The 12,343-nt window shown below is 52.5% G+C and overlaps 1 protein-coding gene across 1 annotated transcript in view; it reads left to right on the top strand.

Annotated features, from left to right (window-relative positions):
• The first annotated feature begins 501 nt into the window (after nucleotides 1-501).
• Nucleotides 502-12,343, top strand: part of MMP17 (matrix metallopeptidase 17) — a 61,408-nt gene continuing 49,566 nt past the window's right edge. The window contains exon 1 of the mRNA XM_062631575.1: nucleotides 502-649. Coding sequence (XP_062487559.1) covers nucleotides 521-649 — 129 coding nt within the window. The 5' untranslated portion in view covers nucleotides 502-520. The remainder of the gene's footprint in view (nucleotides 650-12,343) is intronic.

Below are 12,343 nucleotides of genomic sequence, written 5' to 3'. Positions count from 1 at the left end.
GGGGGGGCCGGTGCTCGGCGCTGCCCAGCTCCGCGCCCAGACCGCGCTGCACCGCCCCCTCCGCGCTGGAGCCTTAACACCGCCTCTCTCATTAGCATCCTTCCTCCTCCTCCGCCGCCGCTGACCGGGCGCTCCGAGGCAGAGGGGTGCATGGCAGCAGCGGCGGCGGAGCCGCGGCGGCCCCGAGCAGCAGCAGCCGCCGATTCGTGCTCTGCTCCGCGCCAGCGCCCGAAGCAACTTTCTGGCTCCGCGGGGCGCGGGACGATGTGACCGCGCTCCCGCTGCCCCGCAGCCGCCCCGGCGGCGGAGCCCCCCCCCGGCGGCGGAGCCCCCCCCCGGCAACCCAGCGCGGAGCGGAGCCTCCCCGGCAGCGCGGACGCGGAACGGAGCCCACCCTCCCGCCGCGCCTCCCTCCCCGGCGGCGCCCACAGCCCGGGGCGGGAGCGCGGATGCAGCGCGGAGCCCGGCGGAGCCCAGCGCGGGGCCGGGGCCGGGCCCTGCGGGCGGGCGGCGCGGGGGGATGCTGAGCCCCGCCGCCCGGCCCCGCGCCCGCCGCCGAGAGATGCTTCTCGTGGTCGCCCTGTGCCTGGTGTGGCAAGAAGCGCCGGCGGCGCCGACCCCCGCGGCGGAAGACATCACCCGGGGAGTTGTGAGTTACCCGCGACACCCCCGCTCCCACCCGCACCCCGCTCCTTCCACCTCCGGGCATCGCCGGCCCCTGCGGCGCTGGGAACGCTCCGCGGAGCCCCCCGCTGCTCGGTGTCCCCCTCGCAGCCAGTGCCCTCCGGCTTGTACCCTCTGCTCGGTGCCTCTTTTCACCCCGCGTTTCCCCTTAGCACTCTCCGTGGTGCCTCTCATTGCACCGCGCCCGCGAAGGGGTCTATTTACCTCCCGCACCCAGTGCCCACTGCACGGAGCCCTTTTGAAGCGGTGTCCCCCCTCCCTTGTAGCCGCTGTACCACGCATCCCCTTGCAACCGTTTCACATCCCCTGCACCCAGTGCATGGTGCTACCTGAGCCCACAGTGTTGTGCCCCCCTGTACCCCGGCGCGGTGGCTCAGCTTTCCCCCAGCCCAGCACCCGATGTGATGGCCCCAGCAGCGTTCACACATGGATGGTGAGTTCTCAGGCGCTGAGAAAGGGCTGAGCCTCTCCCCAGGGCTCCCTGCCTGCTGTGGAGCCACACAGACTCCTGCCAGTAAGCTGGGTAAAATGGCACGTTTGGAGTATGAGTGATCCCTGAGGACTCGGACACACTGGGGGATGTGTTAGGGGCTGCTCTGTGCTGGTGACAGGCAAGGGTTGACTTCATTGCAGTAGTCCCCACAGGGTGGGCATCCTCTTGATGCTGCTTCTCCGCTTACAGGTGCCTGCTCGGTTTGCCGTGAGGTGACAGGTTTTAGCAGGCAGCAAGGGCTCAGGTCACATCCCTGCCAGGTCAGGGTGCCAGCAGCTTCATGCTTCTGAGGGGAGAGATGGAGGCTTTGCTACTGGAGGAGGAAAAGTTTCTTGTATCTGCTACCAGCTGTAGCTTAGAGAAGCTCCATGACCACACGAAACCACATTGAAAAGCTGTGGCTGGGTATGGGTGGGTATTCCTGAGGCTGGACCCACCAGTTTGGAGAAATCCCCTGAAATTCAATGGATTTCAGAGCGCTGCCGTGAAGGAGAGCGGGAGGATGGATCTGTAGCACGGCGGGGTTACCTAATGAGCGGGGCTCGCATGGAGCAGTGCGCCAGAGCACTGCCTCCGACACCATGTGCGTGCTCTGGCTTGCAGGCTCCTGCTCAAACACCTGCTGGGAAGGAGAAGGACAAAGCCCATCATTCTCCATCGGTTCCTAGCTGAATAGGAGATGTAAGGAGAATAAGGTACATCTGCATCGTTATGGTTCACTTGCTTTCCTCTATAACCAAATGTTAAAGCTGGAATTAATATTTCATGCAAACAGCTAGCAAATCAGTGTCTTCTGCTCCAGTGACTTTGACTCAAACTTCATCTTTGACCTGCTTTTAACCTTGCTACCGTACATACTGCACTCAGCTTTTACAGGTTAAATGTTAATACTCGAGGGGGTTTATTAGTTACCTCTAACAATTTTCAGGTGTTAAGGTACTTTCTTGTGTGGACTGGATTTGAGCAGTAGCTCGAAACCACGCTGAAGAGCTGTGCTAGTCTCGCAAGGCAAAAGCTGCTGGGGATGGTGATAACAGTGCAGAAGTGAACTGCAGGAGAAGGGGAATTATGGTGTCCTACGTTAAGACCAAGCTCTATTTAGGCTGGGAAGTACAGAACAGATGATGCCAGGTGGGTGTCTGGGTGTTTTCTTCCCTCTGATGGGTGTGCTTTCTGGGGCAAATACATCTCTCTGGCTCAAGATGGTGCTGGTGGAGTTACGAAGGGGTTGATTGTAGAGCAGGTTTGTGCTTATGCCATCAAATGAGCAGCAGGGAGTAGAAATCACCAGGTATTTTCAGAGATGTTGGTCAGGAAAATACCACTGTGTGGGAAGTGAGAACTTTAAGAATAATTATTTGATACCCACTTGATGAAGTAACTAAGGAATTAGAGCTCTGTGATGCATTTCAACCAAATATTTGAAAACTAGGAAGCGTGAAACCAGAGCAATAGAAAGCTCCACTAACCTTTGAAAATGATATCCAGCAATTCTCTGCAGTAAATAGAGCACAATGTCAACCAAGCTTTTACATCCCTAATACTCCTCCCCTCACACCCAAGCAGCTTTCAGTGCGGGCAGGACCGTGTCTCCAAGCTGCATCCTCTGCTGCAGTCCCACTATAGGTTTGTGTTAAACAAATCTGTGATGCTGGGCCAAATTAAAGTTCAGCAAAATGAAAGAGGGCTATAATTCAGAGGCAGCTCTTGTTAGAGTGCTGTCCAAAGCAATATAATATTGAATGATTCTTCAGATTTCATTACCAGTGGAATATCCTGCCCAGTTTATAAATCTAACTTGATTATTAATGTTTTTATTGTTCTCCATTAACTTCTCTAACAAAGAGAGCATAAAACAGCAGATGGAAGGGAGCTTGACTTGAGTGTTCCCTTTGATTTTTAGTGCATTGCTTTTGAGATTTACTACTTAGCATTTTGCCTTTACAGTAAACCCCCAACCCCTCCTCACTACATTCACAAATTGCATCTTTTTATGGCTGTTGAGTTCAAGAGTCTCGGGGGGGCAAGCAGCAAAAGCTTTGTATGTGTTAGTAGTAACTGGGTAGTAAAAGCTCTCACTTTGCTGGGCTTTGAACCAGGGAGGAAGGAAGGTCTGCCTTCAAGTTCAGAAGAGCTGGCAAGCTGGAGTCTGTGCACTGAGGGTGTTGACTTGGAGACCTGCTGGTTTGCACAGGAGCTGGCTGTCAAGGGGAGATGCTTTGCCTGAAGGAGATGCTTTTCCCTGGTGCTGAGTGGTGGTAGCATCACTGAGGTCACCATAGGCTCTGGTATCAGTTCCCAAGGGATGCAGGAGTGCCAGGAAAGTTTGGCTGCAAGAGCACGGGTGCAAAAACCAGACCCTGAGCTGCTCTTTCTTGACTGTGTGGTCAGGGGTGATGGGGAAGGTCTGTGTGTGCCCCCCAGGCGTTTCTTCAGCTGAGGCTTGCTGGGCATTCCTGGGGGCTTGCGTATGACTGATGCCTCTCTCAGCCTCCCGCTCACAAAGCCCCTCTGTGTCGTTCCCAGAGAAGTTGCTCCCAGGAGATGCAGGCATTTGCATTCATCGGTGGAGACCATGGACCCGCATCCCCCTCTGCGTCCCAAGCGGCTCTTTGTTCAGGGCAGGGCCCTCGCCTTTGTGGCAGCTTCTCATTTGAATGACAAGGATACACTTGAGAGGAGAGCCCGGGTGGCAGAGAGCCCTGTGATGCTGTACCCCCCCCCGACTGGCTGTGGTGGGCCAGGGCGACAGACAGAGGTTCCTCTGTGTCCGCACATCAGGGAGTGCGGAGGGCAGGAGCACAGTTTCCTGTGGGTCTGCCCCACGTCTCCCAGGTGACAACTTCCAGAGTAAAAGCCAGCCCATGACTGGGGAACAGACTCCTTCTTGCTGTTTCTGGGGTGCTTTCCCTGCCTGCAGAGGGTAGGAGCATCCTGCTGCTGTGGCTGGCAGATGCCCACATGCAGTTACACATTCCAGTCACCCACCTCCCGTTCCCACCTGCTCCAGGATCCACCAGGATCTCTCCTATGTTGCTGCATTTAAACACCTGGGATCAGGCACTGTGTCCCTGAGACGTGGCTTAACTCCTGGTGCAATGCTTTGGATAATTGGCCCTCTGAAAGTAAAATCCTTTTATGTGAATAGCCTGTTCCCTCTACCGGGAGCAAATACCAGACTTGTAACCTTCTGTTTCTGCTAATGGGGAAATTAAAAATAGATAATCCCAGTTGGAGCTTCATTCAGCCTTCTGGAATGGCAAGTCCTGCAGGGCAAAATGCTCACTGGATTCCCTAAACAATGTCTTCTGGTCAACAGCATTAGAGAGGGGAGCTTTGCTTGGTCCCTCTGATATTGAAGCACTTAATTTCATTCCTCTACAGAGCAGTAGCCAGCCCAGGTCCACAAATTCCCTCCAAGAAAGTCAAGCTACCCTGTTAAAAAGAACATAAATGTGCTGCTGGTTACATTTTAAGGTACCTCATGAAGCCAAAGTACAATGCAAACTAAATTGGCTTGACAAAAGGCTGGCTGGAAGCTTTCACATAGACAGGCTTCTGCAAAAGCATTTAATCAGGTATTAAAGCCTTGGCAGGTTTGAACTGCCACTTCCCTTTCAGATTTGAGCATCCCAGACCTCCAGATACAGTAATGCTATCTCCTCCTGGGCTTGGCTGCTTTTGTGGGCCCAACCGTGTGAATTACCCAGTGTAGTTAAGCTAAATTACCTACTTTAATGAGACTCTGCCTTTGGGAAGGGTTCAGAGCAGGTGTATGAAATCCTGCTGTTGCTGGGGACTTCCTCACTGTTGGCACTGGGAATGGATAGGTGAGCTCCTACCTTAGCCTTGCTCTTCCTTGGGTGCCGCAGTGAAGTGCTGAGGGGTAGAAGAAGCTCCTGGCTGGCAGGACCCCCCCCCCCAGTTAGACCGCACTATCCCTGGTGGCAGTGTGTGATGGAACTGTACCTCAATACCCTCCTTTTGCCCCTAAAAGCTTCTGGGGCTCTCCTGAGGGAGGTTGCTGCCTGTGTGTGTCTGCCTGGCTCTGCCTGTGAGGTTTCATTGCTCTCCCTCATTAAAACTTGCAAAGAAGCAATGAGAAAACAGTGCGTCCCCATCCCCTGCTGGCATCCCACGGGGCTCTCCCGGTTTGGTGTCAGGGTGTGACTCACCGGTGGGACCACGTGCATTGACCCCACTGAGGACATGGGTGATGTCACCACCAAACAGGGGGGTTTGGATGTCAGCAACACCCTGGTTTGTCCCTGCAGGGTCATTAGTGCCAGTGGCGGCTCGCTCTGGCTTGTTGCTGCGGCCGCACGCTGATTCCTCATTGCTTACTCATTGGCAAAAGTGCTGCAGCAATGGGCTGAGCGGCTCCGGGAAAGGTCAGGCTGTGGCTGAGAGAGTCTTTTTGTGGATGTTCTGAGAACTGGCATGTCCCCTGCATGGGCCTTGGGTCCTATCATGCTCCTGGAGGTAACAGTGTGGGAGGGAAAAGCTCTTGTGTTTTGGGTGCGAATCACTGCCTCGGGTAAAACTGGACCAGTGCGCTGTTGCTCTTTAAAGTGTCTTGTTCAGCGTAGAGCTGCACTTGAAAGCCAAGGATTTGCTTTCAAAATAACCCGAGATCTGACAGCAACAGTTCTCAGAATGCTTTCTTTAATCAAAATCACTTTAAATGGGTAGATTTGAGAGTTTCAGAAGCTCTCGCTGCTCTGTGTGTGCAGCTGCATCTTCTTTGTCCCGGATTTTTATGAGGATTGTCTCTGATTTCTGGGTCAGAGAATTAAGAGATTTGATGTTATATTAAAAAAAGCCACACCAAACCACATATGCAAAGTTAAATTCAGTGCAAAACGAAGCAGACGTGAGGGGGCTGAGGGAAAGAAGCTGCTGAAGGACCAGAGAGTTTTAGATGAGCTCAATGAGAAACTGCCTTTGACAACGGGTTTGTTCAGAGCAAAGTCCTGCCGCGACTGACATGGAGTAAATGCTGATGTCTGCTGAGGAGTGTGGTCTTCAAATGGGACTCTGGCAGTTTGATTGGCATGATGATTTAATAGCGAAGAACTTGATGAAATCTGAGGAATTTTCTGCATCAGAATAAACCATGTGCACAGGAAATCATTCTTCCAAGAAATCTGGAGATGATCTACAGCTCCTGGTGAGAACGGTCCAAATGCAGTGATTGGGAAAGCGGCAGCATATTCAGGAGTCTTTTAATATCGTTTTTCCAAGAGGGAGTTCCTGTCTGTTGATTGTCAGTGGCCAGGCCGAGTTCTTCACACTGCCTGACATATTATTTCATCCTGACAATATTGATCTTTTGGGTGGACAAAAGCAATTTTACCTGTGTCACAAGGTCCGTGCTTGAAGGTGATGGACATGTTTGGATTGTATCGTCTTGTCATTTAACAAACCCCGGCTGGCACCTCCTGTGGTTCAGCTCCCGGCTGCTGGAGATCACCCGACAGCCCAGGCACTGCATGGGGTTGCTCTGCAGTTCAAGTGTGTCCCATGCGGCCCACTACAAACATCCCTTTTTAAAGATGCAGCACAAAACCTTTCCTCATCCAAAATACAAGTGGGAGATAAGAGATCTGGAATGCTTCATCCACAGGTTTGCCTTCATTTGCGGAGGTTGTCCTACACCACGGTGGGGGCATTTAACCCCCACACAGCTTCCCGAGGGCTCCCATCCCAAACCACCTGGCTCTGGATTTTTCCACTTCCCAACAAATACCCCTTGCTGGAGATGGCAAGCTACTAAGAGATCAAAAGGAAGCTTCATGGACTTTGGGGATCTCACTGTCCAAGGCTTTTTGAGTTTGAGGAAGCAGAGAGCAGTGACGGGACCAAGTGAGTGGCTGAACCCTGGAGGGACCTGAATGAAATAAAAAGGTAGAAAAGACCAGTATGTGAGGAAGGGGCTCCCATGGGATCCCTTTTGAGAGGAAGCTCTGGAAACACTCATCTGAGGAAGCATGCACTTGATTGGCAGCTGTAGATGTTCCAAAATACTGTGAGTTACAGGTTACATGGCTTGTCCTCAGGCTTGTACTGCCTATGTATTGGTCAACCCTTCATGAAGATTTGCTTTTCTCAATGAGATGTTGTCACATGCAGAAGAGCTACTGCTGATACTGTGGCTGCAGCACATCTCAGGAGATGGATTTTCGTGTTTCCCTTAAAGTTGAAGCTGTGACCCCTGGTGCCCTGATCAGCTGGGTGGCTCTGCTGGGCTCCTCCACAGCCACCCTGGAGGCAGTCCCTTACCAAAACCTTGCTGAAGGGTGTAACACAAGAAACTGCTCCTTTCGTCTTACTGTAGCTCCTGGGAAAGTTATAGGATCCCAAGGAAAGCACAAGGAGCAAAATGATGCCATGACTGCTAAAGACAATCCCACCATGACTCCAGACCTAATTACCTGTAAGCTCTGGAGCTGATGAATTCAGCCTTTGGGAAAGGGTGACAGGTCTCGTTTGTCACTGAGCAAGAGCAAAACAAAGCTGTCTCTCCTGTTTCTCTTGAGAACAATATGTGGGATGTCCTCCGGAGATATTGCATCCACTCAATATTAGTTATGTCCTAGCTGGTGCTTGGTGGAGGCTGCACCTTTGACAAGGCATGAGGTGGGGAGCATGAGGAGCTCCCACCAGCCCGTAGGCTTGTTCCCACCTTGTTACTTGTGTTTACTTTGTCGTTGCTATTCCTTTTTCATGCTCATGGTGTCCCTCTGGCACACCTGCCAACAGAAGGGCAGTCAGTGATGTGCTGAGAAGCATCTTTGCTCCTTTGATAAATTCTCTGCATTAAATTGGCTTTTATTTTTTCTTGTTTGTTCTCCATTTTGTTGCTGCGCAGCCAATTCCCTGTTGCTCTGCACCAAGCCATGCTGTCTCTACCTTTGCATCCCTTGTGTCAGAGATGCGTTTTTGTTCAAAGACAAGAGGAAATTGGGTTCACAAAAGTGAAATCCCTCATAGACATGCCTGTGAAATAGCAATGTGTTTTATATAAAGGCTCAGCTAGAGGTAGGTAGTTCGGGACTTTTGCCACCTTTTGTTTATGCTACAGAAATGCATCCTCCAGGTCTGATCAATGAGACTCTGAAATGAGGAATAATCTTGCATGGCCTCAGCCGGCACTGAAGTGAACAGCAATCCAGTTCTTCCTCCTGGGCTGGATGCGTGTTATATTTCATGACAGAATGACAGTCCCATCAGACAATCTGTTCCTATTTGGGCATTTCTAATACACCTCGTGCTTTGGTACACACTCAGTGTCCAGCAGGATCAAGACAATCTAGAGGAAATCAGCTGTCACACCCCAGGGTCTCGTATGGGCAGTGAACAGAGCTGCAGTGATTTGAGCAGTCTTCTACAAGCTCACCTGGGATAAAAAGCTCAGTCCAGAAGAATCTAAAATTATCTTTCTCTGCCTATAACCTGGAGGACCAAATGCCTGTTCTGCTGGGCTCTGAGACATGAGGTGTAGTGGCTGGCCGAACAACCGCACCACTTACTGAAAGGTGACTGGAGCTCTGAGCACCAGGTTTCCAGTAGTAGCGGAGGAAGAAGCACTTGGTGTATATGCTCAGAGTTGTGGTATGAATGCGAGTGCACACACTTCTGTTACTGGGGGTTTTACTTTCACTGTCTATCTCTTTCCAGCTGGGTCTTCCCCTGCATCAGGGTTTCCCATAAGCCCATCAGTGCTGTTTCTCGAGAGGCGCAGCTCCTGAGGGTTCATGCTCCCTGCTTGGGCTGTGCACAGGGATGCAGAAGTTGGAGGAGATGGGTGGTGGTGGGTGCCCCTCTGGACACACCGAGAAGATCCATTCCCTTCCCCGCAGCCTGTCAGTGTTAGCAGAGCTGTTAAACAAAATCGCCTTTCTGAGCAAGAGGGATTTCTTCCTGCAATAGCAAACACCTCGGTGAGGCAGGGCTCCTGAACTGACACCTCCTCACTCCCAGCCTTTGCAGGGAGCCCTCCTGCGAGATGTGCATCAACCGCTCTCCTCCTGCAGACAGGACCGCAGGGCCACATCCTGTCCCTGAGCCACCCCGAGCCTCCCTGCGCCGCTGCTCCTGCCTCCGGGGGCCGGGAAGGGGCCGGTGCGGGTGGGAGCGGGAGCTGTTGGGGCACACCGGCTGTGCCCGTCGGTGTCGTGCCGGTGCCCTCTTGTGGAAACTGGGAAAACATCCGGGAAAATTGGTCGGTGCTGAGCTGGGGAACCGGCCCGTGGGATGCTGGGGTCTCCCCCGGGGTCTGCGCCCCAGTGCCTTTTGCTGTTATCAACAGGGGGTGAGGGAGACGGTATTAACTTAGCCTGGGAGGCAGGGGCTCGCAGCATTCAAATCCTGCCCCATGGTGCAGACCTTCGGTCACTAAATCCCTGTGTGGCGACAGTGGCCCATGCTTTAAATGGACGAGGCTTTCAAAGCACTTTCTGTGCCTCCTTGCTCTTGTCTGCAGTAACTGCCACTTACCTCTTAGCAAATACCTTTATGAGCAAACTTTGACTTTCCTCTCAAAATAGTGTACCACAGAGCTGAGCCCGGTGGGTTTCCTGCAGCCAGAGAGCAGGCACAGACCAACCACTGCCCGTGCTCCGCTGCTGTCCCCAGGAAGGTGTTAATCTGTTTCAGCCACCCCCTGAAAACATCAGGAGGTGAACAAGCCCATGGGACAGCAGTGCCAAGGTGCTAGCTCTCACCTGCCTCCGCAGCCCAGCACCACCCCTTCATCACACTTGGGCAGCTCTGGCTGCAAAGGGTGATGATTAATGTCTGCCCTGGAGCAAACCTGCTGGTGCCAAGCATCCTCTGACCCCGCCAATCGCCCTGCTTCCAGGCCACTCTGCAAGAGGTGTCAGAAATCGCAGTCAGTCTGCTTTCCATCCTCCGTTCTGGTTTCCCAGCCCTGTGGGACCCTGGTGAGCCATGTGCCTGTGTCCCTGCACTTCAGGAACAGCTCAGGCAGTGGATCTAGCCCTATTGTTCAGGAAGCCTGAGTCCCACAGCTTCCCTGAGTTAAAGTGCTCCCTATCTTCTCCAGGATGAGGGGGCAGAGGGGATTGCTCCATTGAGATAATCCACATACCTCCATTTTTTCAAGGGCATATAGGTCTCTATCTACACCATCATGGAGGAGAAGCTCATTCCGGGGGGGGTTGGCACACACCATGGGGATCAACATTGCTGTCTGCTGTGCTTGTATCATGAAAGTCCGGATGGGACATGCTCAAGCCATCCAAAAAGGAGTTGACCAGAACAGACTCTTCTTTGGGGACTGTGCAGAAATAGGGATGTTCAACCGAGGGATCACTGCTGGTTCTCACTTTGCCGTACGTTCAAGGGGCATAAGAGCTTATTAGCTAGAAAAAAGGGCAGTTCTACTCCTCATTGAGAAGCATAAAGGAAATTAATTGTTTCCACAGCATCAAAACAGTAGGAAGAAGCTGGTGGGCTCCATTCTGCTCAGGCCTGACTTGCTGGCACATGTTGGGGAGGGAGGTGACCTCGGCAAGAGCAGTGACCAAAACAGCCACAAACAAATCCTTTAAGGACTCTCCTGACTTAAATAAACATGGAAAATAAATGATGTCCCCGGCACTCTGCCCTCAACTGATGGGAAACAAGCTGCATTAACATGGTAGTTCAATAACCTGGAAGAGCTTCAGAAGAGACCTGCTCACCAACCTCAGGAGAAGGGGGAGCACTGCCTGAGAGCATGCAAAACAAGGTTATGAAATGTGGCAGAGCACAACACGATGGGGTAAGAAAGTACTTGTAGTTTGAATTATGAGATATTCTGGTTCTCCTCCGAGGAAGAGCAGAAAGGACAATAGGTGTCTGTAGCTGGTTTTCGGTTCATCACATGAGTAGTAATTGTGCTTTCTGCAGGGGTATATGCTCAGACTCAAGATAAGGGCACATAGAGTATCCTAGGGAACTTAGTGATGTAAATGGCATCCCCAAAGGTGCAGAAGTTGGTGCAGGGGGGCTTCCGGGGGGCGGCTGCTTCTGCTGCAGTGGGCCGCTGCCCTTGCTCTTTGTGGCACAGAATGCCTCGAACTTCACCCCCAGCCCACCCTGCTCCTTCCTGCTTCCCACCACTTCAACCCATCTTCTACTTTATCCTTTAATTAGACAGGACGGGGCATTACCCTGGTATTCAGTGCTCCCTGAAAGCTTCTCTCTTCTGGCAGTGTTATAGCTTCAGACTGTTGCGTTTCTCCAGCTGCTCTAGAAAATTCCCTTTGTCCATTAAATGACCTGTCTGTTAGGGCTCAGATGGCTGCTTTTCTCTCGGCTTTAGAGATCGCCTGCTTAATTTCCCTGGTGCCCTGCCAGCCCTGTGCCGGGGAGGGGAAGGCGAGCACACGGTGTGCACCGAGATGTTGCAGCCAAGAGGTGCTTGCAGGGCTTCCCCAGCACCATCCCTGCTCATGGGGATGGCTCTGGGCAGGACAGAGAGGACTAAAAAGCTGCCATGGAGTGATGGCTGGAGGATGCATGCCACCTGCTCAGGGTCTCCTGGTGACCCTCTTTCTCCCCCCTGCCCTACCAAAACAGCACCACAATGGAGTATTATTCCCAGCACTCACACCTCTGAGAGCCTTTTCTTGTTCCCAGCCTTGTGCTAGTGCTGTTTCATTGCATTTTGAATTTAAATCTTAACATTAATTCTTGATTTCAGTGTGCTGTGCTTGTGATGCCAATGACCTATGTCTGTGGCAGGCACCAGGTGCCCAAAGCATCCCTGGGCATCACCACCTCTGTGCGCCAGGAAAGAGCTGAGCACCCCGTAAACCTCACACTGTTCGGAGCACAGGGACAAAAAAACTGGACACACTGGAAGATGTGCAAGTGTTTTAGGTAGGGGGGAGAATGCTGAAGCCCTGGCTGGGTCTGGGGAGGCTCTGCAGGAACTGGCCCTGCTCTGCTGTGGATTCAAGAGCAAGAAAGCGCAGCTGAGAATTACCTTGGTGCTCAGGGGAAGGTGTGTTACAACCAGGCAAGGCCTGAATATTTCTTATATATTGACTTGAAAGATGCAGCTCCATTCTAGAGGAAATGCTGTTATCAGGGAGGGCTGTTGTGTGAAAGCAGCACTCCATCAAGGCAGCTGACAGCAGTGCCCTGTGTAGAGGC

This window comes from Pezoporus occidentalis, unplaced genomic scaffold (genome assembly GCF_034315485.1).
Source record: "Pezoporus occidentalis ecotype Australia unplaced genomic scaffold, CSIRO_AGI_Poc_V1 ctg37, whole genome shotgun sequence".
Taxonomy (NCBI): Eukaryota; Metazoa; Chordata; class Aves; order Psittaciformes; family Psittacidae; genus Pezoporus; species Pezoporus occidentalis.
Note: the sequence above shows the minus strand (reverse complement) of the source record. Positions and strands in the feature narration are given on the sequence as shown.